The sequence below is a fragment of the Serinus canaria genome, chromosome 14 (genome assembly GCF_022539315.1).
Source record: "Serinus canaria isolate serCan28SL12 chromosome 14, serCan2020, whole genome shotgun sequence".
Lineage (NCBI taxonomy): Eukaryota > Metazoa > Chordata > Aves > Passeriformes > Fringillidae > Serinus > Serinus canaria.
The window spans coordinates 447,181-463,127 of record NC_066328.1 but is presented as its reverse complement, the minus strand read 5'-3'; the positions used below and the strand labels follow the sequence as shown (position 1 = coordinate 463,127).

The 15,947-nt window shown below is 49.3% G+C and overlaps 1 protein-coding gene across 1 annotated transcript; it reads left to right on the top strand.

Annotated features, from left to right (window-relative positions):
• The first annotated feature begins 897 nt into the window (after positions 1-897).
• ATP6V0C (ATPase H+ transporting V0 subunit c) lies at positions 898-12,046 on the top strand. Its single transcript, XM_030229581.2, has 3 exons — positions 898-1,212; positions 9,960-10,143; positions 11,216-12,046. The coding sequence occupies exons 1-3, from the start codon at positions 1,137-1,139 to the stop codon at positions 11,418-11,420; spliced, it is 465 nt and encodes a 154-aa protein (XP_030085441.2). The 5' UTR covers positions 898-1,136; the 3' UTR covers positions 11,421-12,046.
• The last annotated feature ends 3,901 nt before the right edge of the window (positions 12,047-15,947 follow it).

Genomic DNA, 15,947 nt, shown 5'->3' with positions numbered 1-15,947 from the left:
ATCGATGGATGAGATGGGAGTAGAACTCCAACAGATGCTGCTGGTACTGGACCCTCGGAGGATGTGGAGTGCAGGGGCTGGAAGGCCCTAGGGGGGACCCCACGCAGCAAGGCCCCACGGGCACAGCTGATGGCTCGTGGGAAGCTTCCAACAGGTGAGCACAGCTCAGGCCTGACAGGAAAGGGGGCACAGCACGCAGAAAAGGCACAGGCCAGGGGGCCCCTGGCACACAGGATGTGCCAGGGAGGACATGGCACCACAGCACATGGGACGCGGGACATGGCACGGGGAACACGGCACCTGGCGACGGGATGCACCGTGGGGGATGCGGCACCGGCACACGGACACGGAGACACGCGGCAGGAACCGCGTCCTGGGGTCAGGTAACGGGACACGGCTCGGGCGGTGCTGCAGGAACACGACACCCAGACAAGACAGGGGGACAGGAAAGGGGCACGAGACACACGGACACGACCCGAACATCACAGGCCCGGGGCAAGGCTGCCGCCGCGTGGGCGGGGCCGTGACGGAACAAGCCCCTTATGCTAATGAGAGCTGAATCACGCTCAGCGGACCTCGGCCGTCGGGCGGGACGGGCTCAAACAGGCGGTACGGAGGGGGGATCGAGGGGAGGGCATCAGAGTCGGGCTGCCAGCGCAGCCAAGCGCCGTCGCTGCGACCTGGGGACGGGCGGAGGAGCCCGGATGCCGCTGACCTCACCGGCGGCCGCACCACGGAACTGGGATCTGGGCGGGGTGAGAAGGAGTGAGGAGCGCGCGAGCGGACGTCCCCCCTGCCGCGCGCGTGGTGTGCGCCGTGGGCGGGGCAGGCGGGGGCGGTGGGAGAGATCACGTGACTGGCGGGCCGCCGCCATTTTGTTCTGCGGAGGCCGTATTTAGGGCGCAGCGCGCGCCCCGCTGCCACTCCCGACGGGACGGAGCTTCCGCGCCCCGGGCTTCGCCGCCGCCCGCCCTGCGCCCCCACCCCGGCTCTCTCTGCCCCGCCCGCTCCCCCGCCATTTTGTGGCCGAGCATTGCCCGCCGAGGACCGGCGCCGCGGCGGAGCTTTCCGCCTTTCCCCCGCCCTCTCGCGCTCCGACTTTAGCGGTGCCTCGGCTCGGCCCGGCTCGCGCAGCCATGTCCTCCGGCGCCAGCCCCGAGTACGCCTCCTTCTTCGCCGTGATGGGCGCTTCGGCCGCCATGGTCTTCAGCGGTGAGCACCGACCGGCAACGGGAGGGGCCGGGGAGAGGGTGGGGAGGAGGGGGAGCACGGTGTGGGGGAAGCGGCTTCTTTTTTTGCCCGTCTCTCCCCTGCCCCGGCGAGCGCCCTCGGCGGCAGGGGCTAGTATTCTTCGGGTCTGGGGGCGCCCCCTCCCCCGCTCCATCCGGGCTCTCGGGGGCAGCGGAGGGTCTGTGCCGGTGACGTCACCGCCGGCGGAGCCCCCGAGGCCACGTGACTGCGGCGGCGCCGCCCGGGCCGGCCCCCACCCCCACCCCCGACTTCCCTCCGGGCAGCCGTGGGCCGGGGTCCCCTCGAGGCCCCGCGGGGCGCGGACGCGGTGGTGGTGGGGTGTCGTACCCTGGCGCCGGCTGCCTGCGGAGTCCCCTCGGCTCTGCCTGCCCTGGCCTCCGCGGCGGCGGCGCTTCTTCCACAGTGAATCGGACGTGGTGTCTAAACCATTCCCCTGATAACGCAAGACCGGTTTTTAACGGGATTAAACATGAATGTGTGGTTGTTTGGCGAGTAGGCCGCCTTAGAGACGTTAATGCCATTGCAGGCAATGGACGGGCTCCTGAGCTACCCCGTGGAACGGGGATGCCGGGCCACGGGGGAAGCCCTACTCCATGGCCCTCCCTCTGCGGCTCCAGGCAGCGAGCTCAGTGCGGTGTAAATTGGGTCATCCTGCGGCACTGCTCTCTCCACTGAAGGAGCACAGATGTAGGGACCATAAATGCTGGTTTACACCAGAAAGACCATTCTTTAATGCATCGTCTCTCAGAGCCTTGTTAAACCTACAGAAGGTGACTGCTATTCCTGTACAGCATTTGCTGGTCTCTGATGGGTGCAGACTTGCTGTTCCCTTTGGGATCTAACATGGGGAAGGCTTCAGCTGTTTTTTTTCCCAAAGGCAGGTGTTACAGTGATGGGGAATAAAACAATTAGGAACCAATCTGGCTTTTCCTTCTGAAGGCTTAGCCCAAGTCTCCACAGACATGAACATACTTACTGGTCTTTGGCTCTCTTTGGCTCCCTTCTAGTCCTGAATTGGTTGTAGCTCAAGCTGTGTAAGTGCTGTTGAGGTGCTTTAGATCTCATTGTTAATACGGCCTCTGAGATGGTGGCTGGGTCTGCAGGATGGATTTTGGGAAGCTGCTCTTGATTAATGAGTGTGGCAGATCAAATCATGCAAAGAGCCAAGTGGACAGTGCATTAAAATTAGTGCTCGAGAGGAAGCTGTCTAGCCACGCTGGTCTGGGCACCATGGACTGGTTCCACACCAGCTATGCTTGTGACTTTAATTTTTGATAAAACAAAAGCTTGGTTAGGTGTGTTTAGTGTTGCTTAGTTTGTACATGGTGGTGGGATGCAGATGTCCATGCTGAGGACAGTCACTGGCCTGCCACCTTGGATTTCAGACGTTGAACTCATGCTTGACAGGTAAAAATTTTCCTGAAAGCTCAATGGTTGAAATGATGTAGGAGCCAGAGTTGGGACTGCTGACCTACCTGCCTCTTGGCTACTGAAGATAATGGCGGAAGAAACTAAGACATAGTTACTTGTTGCGGAAAAATAGTCAATGGTTCACTGCATTTTGCAAAATGGTCCTAAATAGTGAGCTTTCCTTCCAAGGAAGGAGTTGCTGATTTCCTCTTGCAGAATGGATTTTAGAAGCAAAAGAACATGGCTGTATGGCTTTAGACGCCACATTTATGACGTGGGAGTGTGCTTCAGCTGAAACATCAGTGAGGGATGTAGACTTGAGTCAGCGCTTTAACAGGAATTTGGAGTGGTGCTGGTGTGTCTCAGGTAGCAGAGAAGCCTTTCCTAGAAGCTGCAGCATGACAGCATGGTGGGATTGCAAGGGGAAGATTTGAGTTGGGGAATGCAAAGTCAGTGCATAAGCTGTATTGATGAAGGTTTGGTATCTGTTGTGTTGCAGCTGGTTTGTGAGAGGTCCTTGATGCAGAATGTGTCAAGTAGTCCTGGATTCAGTGAGCGCAGAGATCTTTCCTGACCTCAGTGATATTGTAATACTAGCAGGTCTGAGCTGTGCCGGTACTCTTGCCAGGGCCAGTGATATGTTCAGGTGCTGGACAACAGTTTATAGATAGTGCTGATGGGAAATTGTTTCTTACGTGTGGCTGTTCAGTGAAGCAGTTTGTATTTTTAAGGCAATATGGTAGAGGTGTCAACAGAGGATAAACTAAAACTTGTAGTGTTATGTAGCTTTTGTAACAGGCATGTTGCATCACAGCATGTTCTGATGGTAGTTTTTAGAAAAACCCTTGATTTTTGAACTAAGAAGCTAGATCTGGACAAGCAGTTAAAACTCTAAAATTCTCCTGGATCTGTGTTAATTAGTGCAGTGAATCATGTCTGACTCATGCTATATCTAAAGATCACATTCTTGTGGAGCTTGTAGTTCCAAGACATGTTTCTAGTAAACATGTTCAGGTTCTGTACTGTCCAGGCTAGTTTGATGTGAAAACAAGCAACTTGGAGCAGTCCTACGTGCTATGTGAGCACTACTTGCTGATGGTAAATAGATAGCAGAACTTGTTCTGGTCAGCAAGAGACAAGAGCAGGCTGCTGTGACCTTGGCCATCTTTGAGCCTGTCTGGTTATTTGCAGATTACAACTTCTCATTGCTGCAGTTCCTTATTTCCCATGTGTGAAATGTGGTGGGTCAGGTGCTGTTGAGTGATTAAATTATTGTAGCTTTTTCATCTGATTTGAGCACAACAGAATGGACAAGTATGGTGCTGGGCAGAGCTGTCTGGTTCTGTGTGTGCTGGTGCTGTGTGCAAAGCTGTCACAAGTGTGCCTACTGTGCCCTCTATAGTGAGAAGAGTTGTCCTTAGGCCTGAACTCCAGCTGGGCATTCAGTGCCTTCAATACCTGCTGCACTGCCAAGCAGCTGGAAGATTCTTCATGAAGAGGACTTAGGCCACCCGTGTTAAATTAGTCCCTGTGTCTTCTAATTTTTGCTGCAATGAAATAGTACTTTTGTCTTAAACTAGGGCTTTAGATCTCATAGCAGTTGGTTAGCTTTTAAGGGACCTCCATGGTGAAATAGCTGGCTCAGAACATGTAGTGTGGTGCAGCTGACAGCCCTGCACAGTCTGAATCTGGAAGGCATCATGACTATAAACAGCTTGCATCCTCAAAGGCAAATGGCACCTGTGCTTCCCAAAATACTGTCTGAGGGGTGGGGAGGTGGAACAGAAGAGCTGCTTGCAGGTAAAAATGAAATGGTGGAGTGCAGCTCAAGGTAATTTTCTGCTCCAAATGAGGGTGTTTGTGATGTGGGCAGGTGTGTGAGCTATTAGACTGTCTGCAATAGAGATTAGCTTAAGCTTTTCTCCTTTACAGCAGGTAAAGCAGTGGTGGCTAAGACCTAAGTGCTGTAACAGAAGTAAGGTAGGTGATGTTTCTACAGCTTGAGAATGAGGGAAGGCATCTCAACAAGGGCATCATTTCCTCTCAGTAAATGCCAGTCTTGGGAACATCTCAGAATGAGATGATCATCATTATAAACCATTGGCTCTGCAGAACATGGCTTAAGCAGTTATGCTGCAGTTTGTACTGTGGCTTCCTGATGGATCCCTGTGTCACCCTGGAGTTGCTACACAGCCTGTAGTCACTACACAGGTGGGAATGCTGTGAGCAGCAGTGGACCTGAATGACAGCTGCCTCAGGACCTCTTGGTCAGCTTTTTTCTTTTCTAGAACAGGCCTCTTCCATCTCCAGAGCCCGACTGGTTGCACACAGATGTTGCAAAGTGAACAACATCCCAGCGTGACCAGGCTGTTGGGTACTCCTTCAAGCAATGGTTTACAGCAGTGTGTGCTTCTCCAGCGAGGCATAACTGGCTGGACTCACTTCCTTCAGACTTTGAATCCTATGAGCACGAGGCTTTGGGTCAAGCTGCTGTGGCCGCAGGAGTGTCTGCTGGGTGCAGGCAGGGGACATGGGCTGTCCCATGCCACAGCAATGGGGTGGCAGAGCTGTGGGTGCTGCTGAGTGTTCTAAGCTCCGCTGAGACCTGCTGGTTAAGAAGGGGTCTTGCTAAGTGGTGTAACACACTGCTCTGCCAGTCAGTAGCTGGAATACACTGGTCACCTGGTTTGTGAAATGGGTCATCTTTTTAAGGTGTTGTGAGAGAGCCTCTTTGATGATAAAGATATATAACAAGTGTCTGGATGGACTTTGCTGCTTGCAGAAGGACAAGCCTGTGCTCCATGGCATAACTGCTTTACCAGACTTAAAAAAATCGAAGAGCTCTGTGTGCTGTGTCAGACAATCCAGAGTGCCAGTTGAAGCAGCTCTTGGACAGTTGACTGGCAGATCCTTTATTTTCCTTGAACTGTTGCAATTACAGCAGTGTCTAAAGGAGCTAGTGATTTTTTAAGTTTTTAAGCTCTCAGACATACTGACCCAAGTAAAAGGCCTGCCAGTTTTGGAGAATTTTTGATAATGCAGTGGGCTGACAATACTAGCAGCCTTTCATTACATTATGAAAGAACAAAAAGTTACCCCTAATCCTAAAACAGGTGACTTGCTAAAGGGTTCAGAGCTTACAGCTTCCTGTAGGGCAGCTTCACTGTTGACTCCTTGGGTTTTCATTGGGGAACAGGCTTCAGCCAGTGTGATGGGAATTTGCATAGGCTCCAGTACAGTTCCCCTAAGGAAGCTTGTCTGTTCTGTGCAGATGCACCTGGGCAAAGCAGCAGGCTTTTTCCAAAAGTATCTGTTACTGTAACCTGAGGTGGAGCTGTTGAATGTGGTGGGGTGGGAAGGGCCAGGGCCAACCTGTGGGAAGCAGCCTGTTTCTTTGGAAGTGTCCAGGTTTCTGCTATGGCAAAGCGAGGACTGTACTTCACCTAGATGTCACCTCTAACATTTCTCCAGCCTTTTAAGAACAGCCTGCTCAGGGATGACTAGATGTTGGTGAATTGGTGCCTGTCTGCTCCCAGGGAAGCCTGCCTACTGCAGAGGGCAGTCTGTTTGATAATGATTAGTTTTAAAAGGCTTCAGATGTAAGTGCTCATCCCAAATGGTCCTTCATGCTTGCTGTGATGGTAACCAGTGGTATCCTACTTGGAAAGCTGACTTTTATTACTAGCTCACTTCTCATGCAGGCAAGTTCTGCATGTTAGTGCTCTGGAAATATCTCACATGCAGTGTGGAAATCTGCTTCACTGTGGTGGGACGTGGGCTTTTTCCCTGGCTTTGAATGGACCAAATGCTGCTGGAGTGTATGTGGCTGGTTCTGAGCCTGTTCCTGGGCTGAGCCTGTGTGAAACTGGATCTGTGCTACTGGATCTCCTGACTTGGAAGGCTCCTCACAGCCTCTCTCTGTATTAAGGGAGTGACTTGCATTTGATTTAATTGCAAGGCTACTCTTCTTGGTGTGTGATCTGACTGAGCAGAGTTACCTGCTGGAGCTGGAAAAGGTTGGTTCTGATGTTGAGACTGCCCTTGACCTAAAGAGCAGGATGCTGGCAGAGCCCAGTGGAGAGCTGTGGCAATGTCAAGAATACAACTAGTCTTCAGTCTTTGACACTACAGCCTACTGGCAAGTGTCTGCCTAGTTTATACTTGATCCTGGAGCTGAACAGCCTCATTCCCTCTGCTATCACCTTTAAAGGGACAGATAGGTGAGGCGCCAGGCAGCATATCCTCAGCTGTGAGGGGAGGGCATTTTGCCCCCAGGAGCAGTACATAAATCAACTCTGGGCTGTGAGTTCAAGGAGTAAATCAAATATTTCCCAAGGGGGTTAACCTTTGATACAGGATTACTGGGTCTTGAGTGATGTGCATTGCAACTTCTCTGTATTGTAACACCATTGAACTTCCAAATGGCACAATTCCTGGTTAGAGACCAGCATGAATTCTGTCTATGGTGAACTAGATAGGTGGAGTGCTTTTTGACCTCACAGGTAAATGTTTTGACAGGTCTGCCTCTTTAAAGGTAGTGTTCAGAGCTTGCTTGTCCTCTATGTTAGAGGTGAGGGAGCTGGATGAGCTGACACAGAAACCCAGAGTCCTGGTGTGTAGCAGAGGTACAGCTCCTGCCCCATTTCCAGTGTCTGCCTCAGAGATCTCCTCAAACCCTTTTTGCCGAAGTTTTGGAAAACACATCCTTCCAATCAATCAGGGATATTTAAATGTAGCATATGAAGTATACGTGCTTCAGTTGTTTAGAGCTGCTGGTCGAGGTGGAGGTGGGCAGGAATATTGTCCAGGGTCTCCATAGCCCAAAACTGAGTGGCTGTGCCGCTAGAGGCTGCATCATGGTGGGAAGCAGGTATTGTCTTTGCCACCTTGCCTGTAATACTGAGATAATGTCAAAGATGCAAGGACTACTTGCCAGGCTAGTGAAGCTGCTAGTAAGCTTGCCAGACTAGTAAAGCTGCCTTGTGAGGTTCTGGAGATGTCTCTTGCTTGGGGTGGTGGTAAAGGCTTCCTTGGGAGCAGATGTGCCAAGTTCTGAAGCTCTGTGTGGCTACCAGTGGGAGTTCAGTAGAGTTCAGTGACATCTAAGACTGTCATGTGGAGACTTGTAAACATAGGCTTTCTTTCCAACTGTATCTAAAACAAGTTCAAGACATAAGATCTGGCCTCTTCTGGGATTTTAACTGGGAACTGACAGACTTGTACTGCACTGCCCCTCCACAAAAGCTTGAGCAAGCTGACTTTCTGAAATGTAAATGGGGTTACAAAATCACCTTCTGTAATCCCTCACTGCATTAATTGCAACACCCTCAAGTAGCTTTGTGCGTGGAGGAAGTGATGACTGATATAACTTTAAATAGTGAACTTCCCTCATAAGCCTCTGCATTTTTTGAGAGGTTCGTAAAAGATTGCAGACAGGAGAAGTGGTTTCTGCTAAATTCTATACCCAGGGTAGACAGTGGAACCAGGATTCAGGCTAAGTTCCAGCTCTTAGAAGGTGCTTCATCCAACAAAAAGGTTTCCTAGTTCAAGTCAGTGATTTCTTTCTAGGCTTCGTAAGAGCTGGACCCTAAACAGAGCCATTACTGAAATGGCTGATTAAGTCCATGTGCTAATTTCCAGGTTCATCTTACATTTGCAGCTAGAAGTTGCTCCTGGCTCAAGCTTCCTAAATTGTGTTCTAGTTCTGAATAGCCCAAAATAGCCCTTTTACATCACTCGATGCCAGTCAAGGTTCAAGAGCTTTGCTAGCACAGAACAAATTGGTAGTTAATGAGACTTTCCCTTCCTGTTTTTTAAACTAAAACTGAACTTCCTTCTGAGAATGAACCTTGTGTTAGTGCAGTGGTGCTGCTTGTATGAATGGTGTGCCAAGCCAGGAGGATGACTACGCCAAATATGGGCTTTATGGACGTGCTGAGTGAGAAGCAGGGAAGTATGTAACCAAACTCCTCCAAGTACCTCCCAGCAACTCTTCAGGATAAGGTGTACAATCTCACGCTTTAATACTGGTGTAAGGCAGTGACAGATCTTTGTGGAACAAGCAGGTCTCTCTTGGAGAAACATTAGTTTTCTGTGGGTGGAGCAGACTTAACTATTTGGCCTCAAAAAGTACAAAGACTTTAAATGCCCACAGTTTAAGTACAATCCAGCAGTGTTTTAGAACAGATGCAAGAAAATTTTTTTGCCAAATAGGATTGACCTCTGAGGACAGTCTTGGTGTCAAAAGGAGATTGGCTGCCCTTCCATATGCCTGTCTCTGCTGCTTCAGGTGCTTATTCCTGGCTGGCAGTTGACATGCATATCATCTCTGGATCATGGTGAATACAGTAGGAAGCTGTGGAGTTCCCAGAGTACTCCCCAGTAAGGCTGAAAGGAAAGGTGTCTTTTCAAGTACTGCAGAATCAAAGAATGAGGTATTTGAGGAACCTTCTGTGAGACTAATAAAAAGTTTTCAAGGCAGACGTTACTTAGGGGTAGTGCTTTGGACTCTTCAAGCAGGTCTCAGGTACAGGTGATAAGCCCATCATCCTGTGCAGGTCTCTGCATGCTCAAGTGTTGACAGAGATGATGAGTAAACATTAGGTGTAAGGTGGATGTGGTCCTCTATAACCTACAAGCCAAACTCTTTGTGGTTCCAGTGGCTGGATTGACAAGTGTTTGGACTGGAATCCTTCGTAGGTGAGGTCACACTGTCCATGTGCCAAAACCTTTCTCCAATGAATGACATGGAGCAATAATATTTGAGTTGATTTCTATCTCAGTGTGTCTGATGAAGCTGCAATGGCAAATTTAACTCCGGGGCCAAAGCATTGGCAAATAGGTTTGGTGGGAGAACAGGCCCCACAAAGGAGATCTGTGCAGCTGAACTCAGTTCAGGTGGTGCAGCTCTCAGCTGCATTCTGCTGGGGTAGACAGATGTGCTTTGTTCAGCCTTGCATTGTGGACTCTGGGAGGACACACACTGGAGTTCCCCTTGGGACTTTAAGTTTTGTCCCCTAAGCAGGGCCATGGATGGCTGCTGGGGATGTGCCCTGCTGTGAAGCTGGCCTGGGAAGATGTTCTGCTATCAGTTGTGTTTGAAGGGCACCTCTTATTAATCTTTGGAATAGGACTCTGGGGAGGTCACTTCCTCATCCCTTACGGGTGTATTCCTGGCTGTCATGTGACTGTTAGTTTTGCACAACCCTTCCTTGTGCTGACTTAGCTGTTCTAACTGCAGCCTAGTGAAAGAAATGGTATTTGGGGATGTGTGTAATGCATTTTTTTTTCTCTTCCAGCCTTGGGAGCTGCATATGGAACAGCAAAGAGTGGCACAGGGATTGCAGCCATGTCTGTCATGAGGCCTGAGCTGATCATGAAGTCCATCATCCCTGTGGTCATGGCGGGTATTATAGCGATCTACGGCCTTGTAGTGGCAGTGCTCATTGCCAATGCCCTCTCACCTGAAATCACGCTATTCAAGTAAGTTGCTGCATCTGGCAGTTCTGTTTCAGACTGTCCTGTCACTGATGCTCTGTGTGGGGGTGGTTTTGGCTCAAGGCCCATGGAAGGGCTGGCAGTGCTAAATGTGCTTGGTTAGGCTTAGGAGCATGGGCTGGATTCCAGCTGTCCTGGCAGATGCCTCAGCCCCAGTGGAGTTGGCTGTACTGGCTGTCACAGATCAATTGGGCATCCCACTGCTCGTGTGGTGGGGCTGTGTCTTGAAAGAAGCTATGTACAGGCAGCGCTGGCATAGGAGGCAAAGCTTGTGTCATGATGCCAGACTCTAGACCTGGATGCACAGGTGTTTCCAGAACTGTCTAAATGGATCTGCTGTTGCCTGGGAGATGCAAGTAAATAATTAATATTGCTTTTGCTGTGGTAAATCAATCCTTGAGCTATACATTGGGCCTTTAGCAGCTGCAGTCTGAAATTTAGTCTGCTCTTGGCTTCTGAGAACCGCTGGAACTGGTGTGATGGAGCCCTCTTGGAATTAAACAATGCTGCTGAAGTGTGACACATATCTGTGTTGCTGGACCTATGAGCAGTGTGCTTGGCCTAACAAGACATGGTCTAAAACAGCAGATACAAGTGGTCCTTTGCAATTACCAGGTGAGCAGACACTGATAGGGACTGCTCCACAAAACTGCTCTCCATCTTGGAAAACCAGACCATTCCTGCCCAGCTCCTGCAGTGCAAAACACCTGAATGTGCTGTGGCTGTATATAAGGTTGCTCAAGGTTGGAGATGAGCAGCTGTTAACAGGCTGCAAAGTACTGTGGGACAGGCATTGCTGCAAGTGCTAGTAAGTGCTGTTCTGACAACACACTGAGCCTGCTGGTGGCCAGATGAACCCAGTAACTCAGTTTTGTGTTATGAGCCACACATGAACATCAGGTGAAGATCCTTCACTGCTGCCTATCTTTTAAGTGTCAGAGTTGGGAGTGTCAGTAAGCATTGCTTTGAGACACATTGGGCTTATTGAAAGAGTTAGGGGCTTAAGGCTGGGTGTCTTGTTGCTTGCCACTGAAATTCTTCCATCTCTGTCCCACAGGAGCTTCCTTCAGCTGGGCGCTGGTTTGAGCGTGGGTCTCAGCGGTCTGGCTGCTGGCTTTGCCATTGGCATCGTGGGCGATGCAGGTGTCCGGGGCACAGCACAGCAGCCCAGGTTATTTGTGGGGATGATCCTCATTTTGATCTTTGCTGAAGTCTTGGGTCTCTATGGCCTCATTGTTGCCCTTATCCTCTCCACGAAGTAAATGTTGCAGTATGATGTAAAGAGATGTAACAAATCTACGTTTAACAAAAAAAAAAGCTCCAGAATGAAAATGGTTTCTCCAATGTGTACAGTTGTCCCAATTTGGTAGTTGATCTCTTGTAAATGCGCGATATATGTTAGTGACTTGTCTGTCCTGTGTGTACTTCAATATTAACTTGGATGGGTTGCTCCAGGCCTGCTGCATGGCTTGGGGTGGCCCGTGTGCAATTTTCCACCCATTGCTGTTAGTATTTTATGTATAAATATGAACTAGAAATGTAATTTTTTCTCTTCACTGGATGTTTATTTATAAAAGACTTGACATGTTCATACATCTATGGAGCAAGGATTTTCAACTTCCCATGCTATATATATTAATCTTATATATAGGTAGATTACACTGTGGGGTAAATTGTAAGTGCAGAGAATTCCTTGGATGTAATTTTGATTCTAAAGATTGCTGTAGTGTCCTGGTATTGGAGTATGAGAATTTTGTGTTTTATTACAGCAATTGTCTGAAACACTCCTGTGTTTCAATAGTAACTGCGTATGCTCCGGCATCAGTCGTGCACCCAGTGTTGGGTTACAAACTTCTACCATGTTTCCAAATAAAACTTCCTCACTACATTGCTGTACTGAGTCCCTGCCTCTGATTTCCAGCTGTTGCTGCTCCTTTGGGAAGATGGTGAGGTCTCTTGAGACAGGCAGGTTCCTGAAGTGACTGGGCAGCATGCCAGAGTGATGCTGCCAGCTCTGCCACAACTTTCCCTTTCTCCTGGGCTGTGTCAGTGTGGTTCCTAACTGCTGCCATGGGCCATATTCGTGGTGAGCAGGGATGCAAGGCTGTGCTCACCCTGATCACATCTGGGCACCACTCAGTGTGGTGCTCTGTAACCAGGGGTCAGGGAGCTGCAGCCTGTACCAAGGGCCAGGGAGAGGGTGAAGGCTGCAGCCTGGGACTAGGAGACTAGCTGCCTTGTCAGGAAACAAGCAGCCTGTCCTTGTGCTGGCCCTGCAGAAGCTGAGCTGCTTGGAAGCTGTACTATGAATAGTAATTGCCTCTGAAGTACCTCAACAATAGTCTCATCAACAAAATGGCGTCAGTCAAGATCTTGTATTTTTATCTTCTAAATCACAGGACCATTTGAGTTCGGAGATTCTGGTGCTGCAGCTGCTGAGTGCTGGAGCAGCCTTGTCTGGCCTGAGGATTTGAGTACTGCCAAGCTTATATGGGAAATATGTGTGATACCCTTTCAGTGGTAAAGCCAAAATGTTACTACTCAGACACCTGGTGCACCTAGCAGTGCCTTTGGCATCAAACCAAGCTGATGTATTTGGAGGGATGTTTCACCTGGTTGAGAATGAAAATACATCTGTGTTTCACTGAGGTACCTCTCCAGTGAGTGGTGCAAGTACCATGAAGAGCTGTGGCCACAACATAAGGAATTCACTGAAGCTGTTTGCAGCTTCTAATCTGGCAAGGATGTTGCCCAGCCCAGGCCTGGTGCCACTGTGTGCACCTTCTGGGTGTTCAGGAGACTATAGCTATGAGCTTGTTGTCCTGTTAGGGTCAACAATAATCATTAACAAAGGAATGGACTTGCTTTTTGCTGTTTGCTAGAACACTGATCTCTATGCAGTCACCTCTTAGTGAGCTGATGCTGGGCTGGTTTTGCTTGGGCAGTGCTTTGCCTTGTGGGGTGGTGGTGGGGCTGTACAAAGGTGTAAGCTGACTGAAGGGAAAATCCTGCATGCCTGCTAAAGCAGTGGCCAGCAGAAAGAGAAATTCCTGATCTGAATTGTTTTGGTCATTCCTTTCATCAGCAAAAGTAGAGTAAATCTCTGACTTAGGCTTTCCTCAGGGGTCATAAATGTTCATGGAATCTGTAGGTTAATTGTGTCTCACACTGACTGCAGAGAGGGCTTTCCTGGTGCGGTGTGACAGCTTGCAGCTGAGGGGTGAATCCCAAACCCAGGCTCTGGAGAGGATGCGGCATCCAGCTTGCCATTCTGCTGAGAGGAATTGAATTTGGCAAGTCAAATTGGGTGGAAGGATAGGAGAGGGCCCTGTCTGGGGCTGCAAATATGCTTAACATTCTGTTCTACCTTCTGTAAGGGTACCCTACTGCCAGTCTTGCATTTAAGAGAGCAGGTAAGTGCTCTCATCTCCAAAAGCAATAAGCAATTGAAAGGCCCCCAGTTCCAAGGGACCTTGAGGTCCCTTGTAGGTTGGTGACATCATGCAGAGACAGTTAATAGGTACTTGCAGAACCCGTGCAGGGAAAATCCCTTCAATGGCATTTTACTTCATGCCTTAGAACATGAAACCTTTGTCAATAATATATAAACCCATGCAGGAAGAATAGAGCTGGGGTGAGCATCGGTTGGGGGAGGATCACTTTGTGCTAAGTACCCGCAAATACACCCAGAGTCAAATTAACAGTCTGTAGTGCCTCAGCCGTGACATGTGATGCTCTGAATCCTCTGTGGTGACTCCCGGCTGAAAACTCCCATTTCAAGTTCTTTGCTGGTACTATTGCATCAGCACATTTCTCAAAGCATTAAGAGTATGAGGGACCTTTGGGGTTTTTGAAATTCTTTTACTGCCAGGAGCATGGCAGATCAGAGGGCAGTCTCAGCTGGCAGGGATTGACTCGGTGGTCGGTTTGGAGGAGGGGAAGGGGGTGGCTGTGCCGGCACAGCCATGGTGCTTTTGTGTTCCATGCGCGGCTGGGAGAGCTGCAGTGAGTCAGCCCTGCGGAGTGGAGTGAGGCCTCTGCAGCAGCTGCACCACAGGGACAGTGCCATCCGAAGTTGGTTCAGGCTCAGGCTCGGGAGGTTCAGGACCAGATGCCAGAGCTGCCAGCACAGACAATACCTCCACAGAGCCTGCTGACCTTGTTCTTTGTTAACCCTTTCACACTGTTTTTTGTTTGGTTTTTTCCCAAAGGCTGCATTTTTTTTTTTCACTGCTGTTGGAGAAGCATTTTTCAGTACCAGCATTTTATCTATGATTGCTCAGAGACTGGCTTTCCTGGGGAGATCTGGCTTAAAGAGAAGCATAGTAACTTGGAGAAGAAAATAAGACTTGGGGAAATAAAGACCTTGTTATGAGAAACTGATCCCAGAGACCAAGTTGCTGTTTTCAATTACAGAGTAACAGTGGAGCTAATGATTACAGCTCTCAGTAAACCTTGTTTCCTTCCTAGGCTGGCCTTGTGATACTGATTGCAGGGCATTCTGCTGTTTCCAGCTGGCTGTACTGTCCAAACCATCACTGTGCTCAGGTGAGAGTTACTTGTCTCTGATGCACAGAGCTTGCAACCTCTGGCCTTAGTTTTACAGCTGTTAACCATCTTTTTCTCTTCACATGACTAAATTAAACCCAGAGCACATCTTCGCAATGCCACTTGCCCTGGAGTGGGAATTTTCTGTTTCACAGTCAAAGGATTTTGTCCCAAAATGCTTCTCCATTTTTGTTCCTGTTAAGGCTAATAAATGCTGCTATTTTTTCTTCAGTGAGCTCCTGAGAGCCACGGCTTTGCAACTTGTATCAGTGGTTTTCAGCCAAGTTGGTTCTTGTGTCGAAACACAAAGGCATACAGGGAAAAATCCTACCCTGACCTTAGAGTTTTTAGGGGCTAAGGCTTTTGCCACCCACACAGTACCCACGAGGTACCTACAGACCCCTGACAGCTCTCTGAGACCTGAGAGAGCACAAGCTGGGCAGGATGCAGCTCCTGGAGGACTAGTGGCTTGTCTTTGCTATTTTCCTTTTGCTGAGGGACAAGCTGCCCTCACCACAGGATCAGGTTTGCTCTTCAGGATTCATCAGGGGGAAACCAGGGACTCTAAGTTCCAGAGCCTTTTCTGGCACTTTGAACAGCCCTGTCTGTGCTGTTACACCTGTGCTTTCTTCCTTTGCCTTTGGCAGAGGGGAAAGGGGTGACTTTAATGGCAGAGTGCATTCAGCCACCTTCTAATGACTGCATGAGGTAGGCGATAGACAAATCTTGGGAATTCATGTATATTCGCAAGACTGGCAGTTTGTTCTAAGCAGCCTCCATGGCTCCTGTGTGCCTTGGGACAATTTCTTACACATCTTTGTGAATGCCTGTGAAAATCAGAAGACAAGGCCATATTTCAACAGCCCTTCATGCAGCAGCAGTGCTGGCCCCTGCCGTGCTCCTGCAGCTGCTCCATGTGCTTCCCAGCTCAAGTGTGCAGGTACAACAGCTCTTGCTGCCAGGCAGTGAACCTAATTTGGGAATTGAGCCAGATTAAACATGATTCAACCTGAAGAAAAAAAAGAAAAAGAAAGCATTTTCTGTTTGCTAAAGAAAATGCAAGCAAAGCAACAGCCTGTAATTCCTTCCGCCTGTTACTGGGGCAGTGAAGAGAAAGAATATGGAATTGTTATTAGGGGAGTGTGCAGTATTGGTGATGCAAGGCAGGGCTAATTTAATGCTGAGAAATAAAAGGAGAACATGCAAAGGATTAAGACTTGAGCAGAACATGCCATAAGCTG